Consider the following 14,926-nt stretch of genomic DNA (forward strand, 5'->3'; position numbering starts at 1 on the left):
AATTTGAATACATCATTGACATATGCCGTGAATCTCAAAAACGGCATTTTGTACACCTGTGAAAAGTAATGAAAAAAACTTTTTGAGTTTCCTGTTCATCAAAGAACAAAATTCATTGTGTATGTTCGTTAGTTTCACAAATATAGACGTGCCAAATCGGGTGATTCTTTTTGATACAACCTGTATTGTAAAATTATTGAGTTGTATGTTGAATCATATCTGTGTCTTAGGATAATATATCTCATAGTAATATTCAATCTGATTATCATTTCAGAAGTTATGGTACGACGTTTAACATATCTTTGGTGGACATTGATTAATCAAATTATCACGAAAATACATTATGACGCAACTGTCAGCTCTTGAAATGTCCACACTGAGCCTAAATACTTTCTTGTACTGTTAATTATTAACCACCGCATGATGGAAAAGTGGCAGCTCAAGAGAGGAGGAGGGGATGGCGGGGGGAGGGTAGAGTGTACTTGCCTTTCTGATAAAGATTAGTACGAAATCAGCTGAACATACCACGTCTCCACCCCAGCACCTCACAGTATGTTCACGATTCCGAAAGACAACATAATGAGACCGGGATTGCTATGGTCAAATCCAAGTCAAGATTTCTCAGATCCTAAATAATAACATAATTTAGTAAGCCATGTCTTAGATTATGGTATATTATTATTTACTGGATCACTTGGCTTAAATATACTACAATTATTGCATTTCACTTCTCATTTTTCAGGTATGTCACAGGAATTCCAAAGCTAGCAGCATTATCTGGGAAGCATCTTCCACAAACTGAGAAGTTATAACCGCTGCGTTTTCAAATCCACAGATTGATCAAAAGCTGTGCCAGTCATTTTACTGGTCTGTCCAACCTACCTACCTTCAGCTGCACGACCAAGCAGAGAGGGACCAGAAGAAGGTCGTTGGAGGCAGCAGTATTGCAGCAAAGCATCAAGACTAGTGTAGTCAGCCGTAATGAGTATTTGGAAAGAATTCCGTATATCACTTCATAAAGTGGAAGATAAAAACGTAATATCCTTACAAAAGAATTGGGTGAATATAGTGGAAGAAGAGTGTACCGTATTATTTTTATCGTTTTCGTCTATATCGATGTATCTGTGCAGTCTCATTACTTGGTGTATGCTTATGACTGGTAATCATTTGAAAGAGGAGATCTATTCAAAAAGGATACCATTAAACACAATTCTAGTCACTGAAGTTCTTCTTGTAGTTGCACTGGTAACAGAATATTGTGTGAATACGATCGAATGTGATGCACACACCTCTCTCCGTTTTCGTATAAGAATAATATTTGAAAATGTGTGAATGTTTTAACTACCTGTAAGACACATTTGTTCCTTTAAAGATCCTAAACTGTCTATAACAGTCCATATGCACAAAAATAGAGCATTTTTTCAAAGACGTCACCGGTTTTGCGTACCAACATGTTAAGTCGTGCTGTATATGCTGTGCACGATATTAATCGCGTTCTTAATTGTTTTAGCTTCATTTCTAAAAAACCATATGTGTTCCCTCCGTTAACTAACCGCTTTCAAGTACTAACTCGAAAAACCCTAATTTCACGAGCCACACAATTGGCTCTCCACTTGGGTATGACGTCACGATACGGTAGTTTGGTCTTGTCGCTAAAGCTGTAACTGTATACAACTACAAAGAGAATGAAAGTGAGGCAAAGAATAAAAATACTGTCGTCTGTGGCGGCGTGCGTAATTTCACTGAACTGCGCGACGACTACGCACAGCAGACGACGGCGTATGCGGATGACGTGCCGCTACATCAGCCCCTGTTGTGGAAGCTGAAGGTCATCTCTGAAACTCGAAGGGAAATTCGCGTGCCGTACAGAGCGGATCGTGCGTGCTCGTTGTGGAAATGAGTCGGAGAGTTGCTAAGTTTCTTGACAGAAATGTCTACTGACCGTGCACCTCTTCGTAACACTTTGTGAGGACCCATGTACGGATCTTTCAGAGAACGCTTCACGCCGTCCGTACATAGCATCACGTATCAACAGTTGGCCAAATCGTGATACACGCAGGGTCGAGTGCCATGTCTGGAACCCTCAAGTGGATGAAAGCAGGCGATACGCTCACTCAAGCGACGTAGAAATTTGGCTTGTCTTCCTGGCAGACTGCAGAGAATCTGGGTCGACGAATTCACCCGGAAGACGCATCGATTCGCCGAAAACCAATTCCGCCAGAGAAGCGTCTACGTCCGACTTGTAAGGGTTTCGCAAACCAAGTAGCACGATCGCCAGAGCAGTCCTCCAAGTCGTATCACGACACATGAGAGCTGCTTTGAGTGAACGCTACCGTCGATCTGTCAGATCGTTGCTTGCTGCATGACAAAGAAATAACTGTTATCTTAGTTCTTTTCTTTTTTTTCTTTTTTGCTTTTGTTAACTTACTTATGAACTGCTAGGACGAAAAAATTATGAAAAAAAAGCAACGCCATTATTTCCATGGTGAAATACTGTGGGCCGGCCGGGGTGGTCGAGCTGTTCTAGGCGCTACAGTCTGGAAACGCGCGACCGCTACGGTCGCAGGTTCGAATCCTGCCTCGGACATGGATGTGTGTGATGTCCTTAGGTTTGTTAGGTTTAAGTAGTTCTAAGTTCTAGAGAAGTGATGACCTCAGAATTTAAGTCCCATAGTGCTCAGAGCCATTTGAACCATTTGAACCAAATACTGTGGGTATAATTTAATTTTATAAAGTAATTCTGTTCAAGGAAAAACTTCGTTTGAACAGGCCTCAGAAGGCCAACGCTACCGACCGACTGACGTGTTATCTTCAGATGACAGGCGTCACTTAATGCGGATATGGATGTGGCACGTGACCAGCTCACCGCTTTCCCAGCCGTTATCAGCTTTCGTGATCGTTACCATTAGTTCCCAGTAAAGCAGCTCCTCAATTGGTCTCATAAGGGCTGCACCCATCTTGCCAACAGCGCCCGGTAGACCCGGACGATCGCCCACATAAATCCTGACCGAGCTTGACTTCGGTGATCTGACGGGAACTGGTGTTAGAACTGCGTCAAGGCCGTTGACAAATAAATTCGAGACTGCAAAGACAGGGTGAGGCTGAATCCAATACCCGTCTTTCCTCATTTCAACTAAACCCTTAGCAGTTTTATGCACTCACGGCACGGAGAATGAGACGATAGTGACGAGGCAGCACAAGGTCCATAACGTTATTTCATCTATCCGCAACAGATCACTCCGACTCAAGATCCCGCAGCGCTTGCTGACTGCTTAGCCGGTCCAGCCCATTCCGAACCATTTTCGCTTGGTATTAACAAAATTGATCCTACGTTCTTAAGAGTGGTGAAGGGTATACACAATTAGCAGAAGATATCAATATCAATATCTAAAGACAATAAAATGGCTCTAAGCACTATGGGACTTAACATCTGAGGTCATCAGTCCCCTAGAACTTAAAACTACTTAAACCTAACTAACCTAAGGACATCACACACATCCACGCCCGAGGCAGGGTTCGAACCTGCGACCGTAGCCGTCGCGCCGTTCCAGACGGTAGCACCCAGAACCGCTCGGTCATCCCGGCCGGCTTTAAAGACAATACAAAAACTCAATCAACATTTAATTTTAATAGGATAGGAAAGGGATGAGGCTGAATCTATTATCTATCTTTTCTCATTTCAAATCAAACCTTAGCAGTTCCAGGCATACACGATATGGAGGCTATGTTTTAGACCCATGTAACGGTGTGTCGGTGTTGGCTATTTATGGGAACGAACCGTGCCTGAAAAATCGTATTTCTTAGAAGCAGAATCGAGAGTCGGAACAAGGTTAGAACAGCTGTGAGAAGTGTAAAACTCAAGCGCCTAACTAAATTGAAACATAAAAGACTTTTCTTGTAACAGCTTTATATTTAAAATGATGAAAAGTGAATGATATTTAGTTCGTGTGTGTGTTCGTGTGTGTGTGTGTGTGTGTGTGTGTGTGTGTGTGCGCGCGCGCGCGCGCGCGCGCTCGCATGTGCGTGCGTTAGAATGAATGACGAAGGAATCTGTGGTGCATCGGAAGTCCTACCCAGAACTCCTTCTCAGAAAAGAATATCCACGGTGAGGATAGACACTTCTTACAAAATTTGCTTCCCTTGCATTACTCTTCTCCATTGTGGCACTTGCATGGCCTGCACGCTGAAACCCGATTTACAATCAAACAAGTTCAGATGTGTGCACTATATTTACTGTTCGTAAATCCCTTCATTGCTGCACTCCTTACTTCTGAACGGACAGAAATTGGACGACTTCAGGCTGTTAATGCACTCGAATAATGATAAATCTGTGTACAGTATAATAGTAGGCCTTACGTTGTTACTCTTGTGTCGTGCTACCTATTAATTCATTTATCTGTTTCTAAGAGACTAATGAAGCACTTTCTGGATTACTGCGGGTACTATCTACAACTTTGAGAAGACATTTTCTTAAGATATTTAGCATTTGTTACGTATATGCCTCACTTTAATCATCAGCGATGTACTAGACATAGCATGACATATGTGTATGGTGGGAGGACAGTGTGAGGAACTGTAGTCTCCACCGCATTAAGGCTACTAATAGAGAAGAATTAATTATTGATAACTTATATAATTAATATTATATTCTTTTGAGTTAATAGTAACTATCTTTTCAAAATAATTTTGTTTCGTGACTGAAACAGAATCGAATCGTTTACTTTTTACCCCATGTTGGGAATCGCTGCATTAAGCGATATCAGAAGTAAGCTAGGAGTCCTACCGAAAAACCTGCGCGGTCTTGTTATAGGCAAAGTAGAAGCTGCGGCTGATCCCACTGTCCCAGCCGATGAACTAAACCGGTGCTTTGCATTATCTACAGCCTTAATTGAAACATGAACGAAGCAGAGACACATTGATTACTTCATGACGTTAAATGACTATAGTTATGAAAAATTCTACCTACAGCAATTAACTTGCAACACTGTCAAAAGAGCCATCATGCGTATCAGATCAGCATCTAATGGACACGAGGGCATCACATTCCAGCTGATAAAGCTTATTACTCACCATCTACCGCCTACTATAACAGATATCTTCAACCACTCCTTAACCACATGTGTTCTCTCTAAGGCAGGGACTAGTTAAGCCACTACATAAAATGGACGTTGCCACAGCTCCCTCTGATTACCGAGCTATTTGCATTCTTCTTGCAGTGCCCCAAGCCTGAGAACATATAGTCTACGACCAGCTAACCAACTATCTAACTACAAACAACCTACTACACGAATACCAATCAGGCTTCCGTAAACATCGCAGCACAACTCCTGGCTTAATAAAGATAACAGATGACCTGAAGCTTGCCTTGGATGCACAAAAATGACTATCACGTGCTTCTTAGACTTCAGCGAAGCCTATGATACTGTCGACTACAAAATTTTACTTGCCAGAATTAGCAGCGTATATTTCTCAGCAAGAGCAGTGCAGTGTTTTCGTTCGTACATGATGTTTCGCCAGCAGGGTTCAATATTTAGTCATATACTCTTTTCAATGTATGTAAATGATATCATCAGTTATCTCTACAGTAAATTCCACAATTATGCTGATGACATTCAGTTGTATGTAAGTGCAAAACCAATAAACCTGAAGACATCTTTTGAAAATCTCAATATTGACTTTTGTGCACATCAAAATGGCCGCAGGATATAGGGTTGAAGTTCAACCCATCCAAAACCCAAGCAGTACTGGTTGGTCATTCTAGGCCCATTGGCCCGAAATATCGGAATCCGTCTCCAACCCTACGCGGGATAAATATCAACTTCTCTCCTTCAGCAAAGAGTCTAGGAGTAATGAGAGATTAAAATAGTAACTGGACCGAGTACTTAACTACCATGTGCAAGAAAATATCAGTATCTCACTGTACTCTACAAAATATAAGAGATCTACTTGAAAACGAAACTTGTACAAACGCTTACACTTCCAATTACTGTTTACAACGATGTTATCCTGCAATCCCTTTCTCAGGAAAGATCACGGCTCCTAAAAGTGTTTATGAACGTCTGTGTTCGTTATATTTGCGATGTTCGACTACTTGATCACATTTCACCATCATATGCATAGCTATCCTGGCTGCGCGCAGACAACTGCAGAGATTTCCATACCCGCTGTCTTCTCTGATCTCTCATCGACGTACACTTTCCCTCGTATCTCCCCTCAACCTTAACGCTCTTGTCTGAACGACACGGTAGGAACACTCCTTCCCATCAGAGCCAAATCCTTTCCGTTCCATTCCATTGTTTAGCCACTTTTTCTAAGTACTTCACAATAGCAGGAATCCGACTCTGTAATAACCTCCTGCTCTGCATTAGAGATTCGAATAAACCTCCAGCTTCAGAAGACAGTTAATGACATGTTTACTACACTAACGCAACAATAAGAATGACCATCGTCCCTGTACGTATTCGTTACTCTTGTACATCGCTCCTACCAACCTAACCTCCTCATTTTCAAGTATTCTTAGCCGATGCAATCTCCTTAAATTTCCTTTCCCCAGAACTCGCTAAATCAGAAAACATCAATTTTGTACATCTATAAATTTTTATTCTGTCTGCTACTATAATTATTGTTTTAATTTTAATTATAATTGGCATTATTTCTATTATTACTGTTATCACGATCAGCAGCAGCAGCTGCAGTCCCAGTATTAACTTTATTTATTTATAATCAGTATAATTTACTCATACTGACACTTCAGACAATTAAGTTATTTTAATACCAGCTGTCATAGTGAAACTGTTATTTCTCTAGTATCTGTGATGTAAAAAAAGGTAGTGCACGTTTGAAAGCGTGGTTCGATGTAAGAGAGGGCATGATTGACCTAATGAGATCAGGTAAATAAATAAATTGTTGACAAAGGACACTGAGTAGCAAGACTAATAAGTGTATTCGATTAGTTCGAACTGAAAATTAACGAGACTATAATTATCACGATGCTTACAAGACTCGTCTATAGTGCTTTATTCAGAGTAATCACATCACCAATTCTCTTCAATTCCAAGCCTGCAGTAGGATAGATAATGTTATATACCATAGCACAAAATTTAAACACTACTTTATATTTCTTACACATCTATAAATGTACCACATTGTCCTTTGGGAGGATAATATACAACAAATCTCTTCGTAGAACAATATTCGTATTAGTTACTAAGAACAGTAGAATATGGTTTCGTTTCATTACACGAATTTCACGAACAACAAACATTTACAAGTACTTTATCACAGTGGAAGCAGAAGAATAATGCTTTTTATCATAGTACAATATACTTACTCTATACAAAACCAAAATAATAATATCTGTGATGGTTCAACTGGGCCACCTCTTGATATAAGGGCTATTCGGAAAGTACGGTCCGATAGATCGCGAAATGGAAACGACAGTGATGCACCTTCACACAGATACGTTCGGCAATGTCTTTAGTGTGCCTGTCAACCACGTCACATCGCTCTTTTCAGAGTGAGGACTTAAGGATACCTAGAACAATAGTGTCTCCCACCAAGTGTGGGTGGCTGCTGCAAGGTTTTGCCTGATGTCATGCAACCCCTCACAACGTACCCGTTATGCATTTCCTTCTTGATCACCCACCATACAGCCTAGACTCTGTTCCCTCTGATGTTCGTCTCTGCTCACATTAACCGCTGGCTATGAAAACAACATTATGGCACGTACTACATAATGCACACCAGCATAGAGAAGTGGCGGAAATCACAGTCAGTTGCCTCCTATGACGAAAGTATTAGGAAGTTGGTACAATGCTATGACAGATGTATAAGTGAGAACGGCGACTATGTACGGAAGTACCTGGATGGTGATGCAAACTATTTCAAATAAAACATTTTTGATTTAATTGTGGGTTCCGTTTCCCGACCGATCGGACTTTACTTTCGGAATAGCCCTTGTGCGTTTGTCCATGATATTGTGTCATTGCTTATTGAATTTTATTGCTCTAAATTTAGATGAACATTAGAAATTAGAGCTAAACAGTCGTTAGCTGTCAAAATTTTGTAGAGTCAGTTCATGTGAGAATGTAGCCCCAGGTATGATCGGATGGATTTGATATTGGATCAGGTAGCCTTGAAATCACGTAGAACGTTACGCTGCCTGACTGCCTCATCTTCTTCTGTGGGAGGTCACCACCGTAGGGCGTTGACCAACAGAGCCCCCACCATACCCAGGACGAAAGACACCCTGCTGTCCAGTTTTGGCGCTGCAGAAGATGGATTGCACGATGTCACTGCAAACATAACAAGAAGGTCGTCGCTAATCGTGATTTTCTGCCCTATTTAAAAATGTTTTGCTGTATGTACCACACGTAAATTAATTACTAGAGCAATGTCCATGTCTTGGGTTACACACTGTCGACCACTGGACAGGTGACTGAACAATTACCAATATTTGGACATTGCCAGACAGAGCTGGGATTGCAGGAGTTGTATTGTTCTTGACAGACTAGAAGCCAACAGACGCAGTAATAATCCAGGTATATATGTCAACAAATAGTCACGAAGAGGTTGAAAATGACATGAGAAGAGATCACAGGAAGAACTGAAAAGTATGAAAATCTCATAATTTTTCAGGATATGAATATGGTCGTTGGTGAGGGAAGAAGAGCTAATTGAGGAATTTGGATCGGGAACAAGGAATGAAAGAGGAGACAAACTTACAGAGATCTGACAAAGATACAAACTTTGGATCATAAGCGACTCCTTCAAGATGGTTTAAGTGGCAAATGCCTAGTGATTCAACACATACCAATTTGGTTTCCTAATTATTAAGCAAAGATTTAAAAACGAAGTCTAAGGCAATAGATTCTACCCAAGCTGTAATGTATTGACGGACCAAACATTTGTAATGATGAAAAATGAGTTACATTTCAAGAGATTAAACAGAGAAAAAGATGAAAACGGGAATTATCTGCACTAAAAAAAGGAATTTTAGCCGCAGTCAGAGAAGTAACGGGAACGGAAAGCGTAAAGAAAATAGAACAGTGGATTGCTACAGACTTACTGAATATGCTGGAAGAAGGATAAAACTAAAATTTTAAACAAAGAGGAAGAGCTAGACAAACATAATCACCCAGTCTACTGAAATATACAATTATGAGATGAGTAATAAACAGGAAGAGGAATGCTACATTCGCCAGCCATAAACTGATACTAAAGAACAACGTAGAAAAGATTCTGTGGATCTGCATGCTCAATGGCTGTTTGTTTTATTAGTTCAATTCCTTGCTCAAATTTCATTTCAGAAATTAGTAGCTACATTACTCCGTGCTGTCTCTCTGTCCCTGTCTCTCTCTCTCTCTCTCTCTCACTCAGACACACACACACACACACACACACACACACACACACACACACACACTACCTCCATCCCTCTCGCTCTCTTTAACACACACATAATCATAATACCAGCTTAATATAATAATTCAAAGTATTGTAGAAAATGTTCCACTGTTCGCATCATAATTATTTTTAGAGTGGTTTGCACTTGTTAGCCAATAATACACTTTCTTTGCTTATTTCAGCGCGTAGTATATGATGAGAACTTGACTGAACAGGAGCTAGTGTAATAAAAAAATCCACGTAGCTTCGGGCTATGTAGTAACATTTTTCCCCCCTTCTGCTACCAAACAGTCCCAAAGATAAAGCAAACGTCGTGCATACTGTACATTCTTGCATTGTTATTCAGCGTACATCCGCTTATTGATGGATGTATAATCCTCGGAAACGCTTAGTGGAAAGTAAAATATAATGAATGCGCCTGGTAACAGCAATTTGTTTTCCGTTAACGTTTTTAACCGTTACTACCAAGTCTAAACTAAAATGTTCACATTTGAAGATATGAGAACCTACCAGTCAGCTGTGAGAGCAACTTTTCCACGACACCTTCGGAAACTAGGAGTTACAAAACTATTTTGTTAAAAGAAAAATTTTTGGACTTTTTGTGGTAGTACTTTCTTAAATGCTTTGGTGCACTACGAATCTCCAACTGTACCCACATGGCTAAAAGTAGGTTTCCAGTCAGTGGCTTATAACGTATTTCCTTGTTAGTTAAGTCCCCGAATTCATCCATACATCATTACAAACAGCTCATGACTGGACTATAATTTACTGTCAAATTAGGAACTCTGGTGTCATTACCGATACATACTGTACTGTCTCCTACCAAATATTCTGCAAAGCCACCACAAAAACGCAACGTTTATTCATTTGGCTGGTGGCTTAAAGAAGCTGATGACCAAGCGTCTCAAACGCACAAGCAGTGCCTTTTGTACAGTTTGCATAAGGGTTTCTACAACCCTTTCAAACACGCAGACACAACAAACAAATAAACAAACAAAAGGGGACAAGTGCTGACTCCTTAAATTGGAGAAGTGCTGACCTTGCAAATGGGTACAAACACTGAAATGTATGGGTACAAAATAGGGGAAACAGTATAGATACCTTTATTAGGCCAAAATGAGTCCTCGTAGTAGGCCAGCAGCTGAACGTCAGTCATAGTAATATTGGCGGCTGTGACGTTGCGGACGAAGTCCGCTTCAATGACTGTTGTTCCGTAGCACATGGACACGACTCCCAGCGGCGCCTCGAATAGTGTCTGGTTACTCACAGACAGCTCGACTACAGCGCCTGGAAGAAAATAGAGAAAGTCTTCTTAGTGTGTGGGTAGAAGAGGCGAGCAACCAACATATAAGCAGCTTATGCACTACTAGTCGAATGAAGAAAGGCCGAACCTTCACTGCAAATGACCACTAGGGACTAAAGCTCCGTCTCTAGCGGTGAAATTAAATCATCGCGTAAGGTCAGTTGTAGGTAAAGAAGGTGAAAGAAGTTGGTTCATTGGCGAGATTCTGTGAAATCCAAGCAGTCTGAAAAGTACATTGAAGTGACAAGAGTCGTGGGATAGCGATATTCACATAAACAGATGGCGACAGTATTGCGTACATAAGGTATAAAAGGGTAGTGCATTGGCGCAGCTATCATTTATACTCAGGTGATTTATTTGAAATGATTTCCGACATGATTCTGGTCGCATGATGGGAATTAACAGACTTTGAACGCGGAATGTCAGGTGGAGCTAGACGCCTGGGACATTCCATTTCGGGACCGTTAGGGAATACTATGTTCCGAGATCCACAGTGTCAAGAGTGTGTCGAAAATACCAAATTTCATGCCTTACTTCTCACCATGGACAAAGCAGCGGCCGACTGCCTTCACTTAACGAGCGAGAGCAGGGGTGTTTGCGTTGAGTTGTCAGTGCTGACAGAGAAGCAACACTGCGTGAAATACTGCAGAAACAAATGTGCGACGTTCAACTAACTTATCAGTTAGGACAGTGCAGCGAAATTTGGAGTTAACGTGCTATGCCAGTAGTGGTGTTCACCCAAGGACGTCATGTAGGCACCTTTTCAAGGAGTTAGGTATTTTAACTGCACCGTCAGAATACGTGTATTCGCTAATTAAATTCGTTACAAATAATCCATCTCAATTCGCGAAGAACAGTGGTGTTCATACGTACAACACTAGAGGGAAAAATGAACTTTCCTATCCGTTATTGAAGCTGTCAGTTGCTCTAAAAGGAGTACATTATTCAGCAACAAAAATCTTTGATGATTTGCCCAACAACATAAAGTGTCTGCAGGTAGCAAAACAAGTTTTAAATCTAGCATAAAATAATTTCTTTTGGACAACTTCTTCGGCTCCATGGACGAGCTTATGTTTCAGAAATGATAAAAAAGTACCTCTAAATGTAGTTGCATGTGTAGAACTAAAAATTTCAGTAACATTAACATTAGCACTATTCATGTGTGTATATACACTACTGGCCCTTAAAATTGCTGCACCACGAAGATGACGTGCTACAGACGCAAAATTTAACCGACAGGAAAGAGATGCTGTGATATGCGAATGATTAGCTTTTCGGAGCATTCACACAAGGTTGGCGCCGGTGGCGACACCTACAACGTGCTGACATGAGGAAAGTTTCCAACCGATTTCTCATATACAAACAGCAGTTGACCGGCGTTGCCTGGTGAAGCGTTGTAATGATGCCTCATGTAAGGAGGAGAAATGCGTACCATCACGTTTCCGACTTTGATAAAGGTCGGATTGTAGCCTAACGCGATTGGGGCTTATCGTATCGCGACATTGCTGCTCGCGTTGGTCGAGATCCTATCACTGTTAGTAGAATATGGAATCGGTGGGTTCAGGAGGGTAACACGGAACGCCGTGCTGGATCCCAACGGCCTCGTATCACTAGCGATCGAGATGACACGCATCTTATCCGCATGGCTGTAACGGGTCGTGCAGCCACGTCTCGATCCCTGAGTCAATAGATGGGGACGTTTACAAGACAACAACCATCTGCACGAACAGTTCGACGACGTTTGCAGCAGCATGGACTATCAGCTCGGAGACCATGGCTACGGGTACCCTTGACGCTGCATCACAGACAGGAGCGCCTGCGATGGTGTACTCAACGACGAACCTGAGTGCACGAATCGAAAAACATCATTTTTTCGGATGAATCCAGGTTCTGTTTACAGCATCATGATGGTCGCATCCGTGTTTGGCGACATCGCGGTGAACGCACATTGGAAGCTTGTATTCGTCATCGCCATACTGGCGTATCACCCGGCGTGATTGTATGGAGAGCCATTGATTACACGTCTCGGTCACCTCTTGTTCACATTGATGGCACTTTCAACAGTGGACGTTACATTTCAGATGTCTTACGACCCGTGGCTCTACCCTTCATTCGATCCCTGCGAAACCCTACTTTTCAGCAGGATAATGCACTACCGCATGTTGCACGTCCTGTACGGGCCTTTCTGGATACAGAAAATGTGCGACTGCTGCCTGGCTAGCACATTCTCCAGATCTCTCTCCAATTGAAAACGTCTGGTCAATGGTGGTCGAGCAACTGGCCCGTCGCAATACACCAGTCACTACTCTTGACGATCTGTATAATCGTGTTGAAGCTGCATGGGCAGCTGTACCTGTACACGCCATCCTAGTTCTGTTTGACTCGATGCCCAGGCGTATCACGGCCGTTGTTACGGCCAGAGGTGGTTGTTCTGTGTACTGATTTCTCAGTGTCTACGCAGTCAAATTGCGTGAAAATGTAATCACATGTCAGTTATAGTATAATATATTTGTCCAATGAATACCCGTTTATCATCTGCATTTTTTCTTGGTGTAGCAATTTTAATGGCCACTAGTGTATATATCTTGTAATCTGACTTGTTCCACATCATATCGATAAAATAATCGGGAAAATGATCCACGGAACATGACATAACTAAAATTAAACTCAACTAAAGCTAGTGTCTTGGCTAACAGCACGATATCCGCTGCAGTGCCTCTCCTGGGCTCGTGATCATATCGATTGGCCCCTAGACGACAGGAATACCGGGACCTAGTCAGATGTGTCCCGATTTCAGTTGGTAAGAGCTGATGGTAGGATGCGAATGTGGTACAGACCCCACGAGGCCATAGATCCTAGTTATCAAGAAGACACTTTGAAAACTGGTGGTGACCCCAAAATGGTGTGGGCTGTGTTTGCATGGAATGGACCGGGTCCCCAGGTCCAACTGAACCGATAATCGATTGGAAATGGTTATGTTCGGCTCCTTGCAGACCATATGCAGCCTATCACTCACTTCATTCTTTCAAACAACGATGGAATTTTTATCAATGACGATAACCTATGTCAGCAAACCATAATTGTTCGCGATTGGTTTGAGCAAAATGCTGCACAATTTGAGCGAATTTTTTTACCACCCAGATCACCGGACGTGAGTCCGATCGAATATTTATGGGACATGGTCGCGAGGTCAGTTCGTGCACAAAATCCTTCACGGGAAACATCTTCACAGTTATGGAATTCCAACGACTTTTTGAGTCCATGCTGCGTCGACTTCCTTCACTACGCAGGACAAAAGAATGTCCGACGTGACTTTTGTCATCTCAGTGATACCTGTGCTACCCATCCTAGAATATTGGTCAAGTGTGTGGAGTCGAAACCAAACTAGTCTAACGGGGGATATTAAAAGTATACAAAGAAGGGCAGCAGGAATGTCATAGGTTTTTTCGCCCTCAGCCTCATGGAAGTGCTGAAAAACTAAACTGGCAGAGGCTTGAACTGCCTCGCGAAGGTCCACTCACATAGTTAAGTGAGGAAACCCACGTATATCTCGTGGAGGTACTGCGAAAAAGACGTCAGACTAATTACTAACTATTGAACTATTTTAACAGTCATACTTACACCACTCCACATGCAAGTAGAACGGGAGCAAGCGTAATGTATTGTATAAGGTAACTTCCATCACCCACGCACTTTACAGTGGTTTTCAGAGTATAAATGTAGTTGTGGGTAGATGTAGGCTACTATGCTTATGAAACGTTCAGTCGTAGTCCTCATCAAATGAACTTTACGGTTCTTCTGATTAACAGCAGATCCATTGTCCTCTTATGTTCTTGCGAACTTGGCGACATATTTTGTAACTGCCGGCTGTAACCAAGGAAATGTCTATGAATTTCACAAAAGATCTTCTCATGGGCAAGAACGCACAAGTGGTTTCTTGTTAGATAAAGGATGCTTCTGAATCACCTACTGAACGGTGAGAGCATTATCAATGCCAGACACACCCTTTATAAAACCAGTTTCCTCCCCTTTAATACTTGTATGAACTACTGGTCTAACATTTTTTATACGCGTATCCACATACAATTTATGTTGCATATATCGAGTTTATCGCACTATAATTCACACATTTTGTGTCATTTCCCTTTTTAAAAGGAAATCGACATCACTTTAGGAGCTATTCATTCCAAAGAGCCTTGCTTTGTTTATACCACATAG

At 41.7% G+C, this 14,926-nt stretch overlaps 1 protein-coding gene across 1 annotated transcript in view; it reads right to left on the minus strand.

Moving 5' to 3' along the window:
- Positions 1-7,180: 7,180 nt before the first annotated feature.
- LOC124622455 overlaps positions 7,181-14,926 on the minus strand; it is a 35,374-nt gene continuing 27,628 nt past the window's right edge. Inside the window, exons 4-5 of the mRNA XM_047148157.1 lie at positions 10,507-10,692; positions 7,181-8,294 (exon numbers count right to left, since the gene is read on the minus strand). Coding sequence (XP_047004113.1) covers positions 8,191-8,294; positions 10,507-10,692 — 290 coding nt within the window. The 3' untranslated portion in view covers positions 7,181-8,190. The remainder of the gene's footprint in view (positions 8,295-10,506; positions 10,693-14,926) is intronic.

This window comes from Schistocerca americana, chromosome 7, assembly GCF_021461395.2.
Source record: "Schistocerca americana isolate TAMUIC-IGC-003095 chromosome 7, iqSchAmer2.1, whole genome shotgun sequence".
NCBI lineage: Eukaryota > Metazoa > Arthropoda > Insecta > Orthoptera > Acrididae > Schistocerca > Schistocerca americana.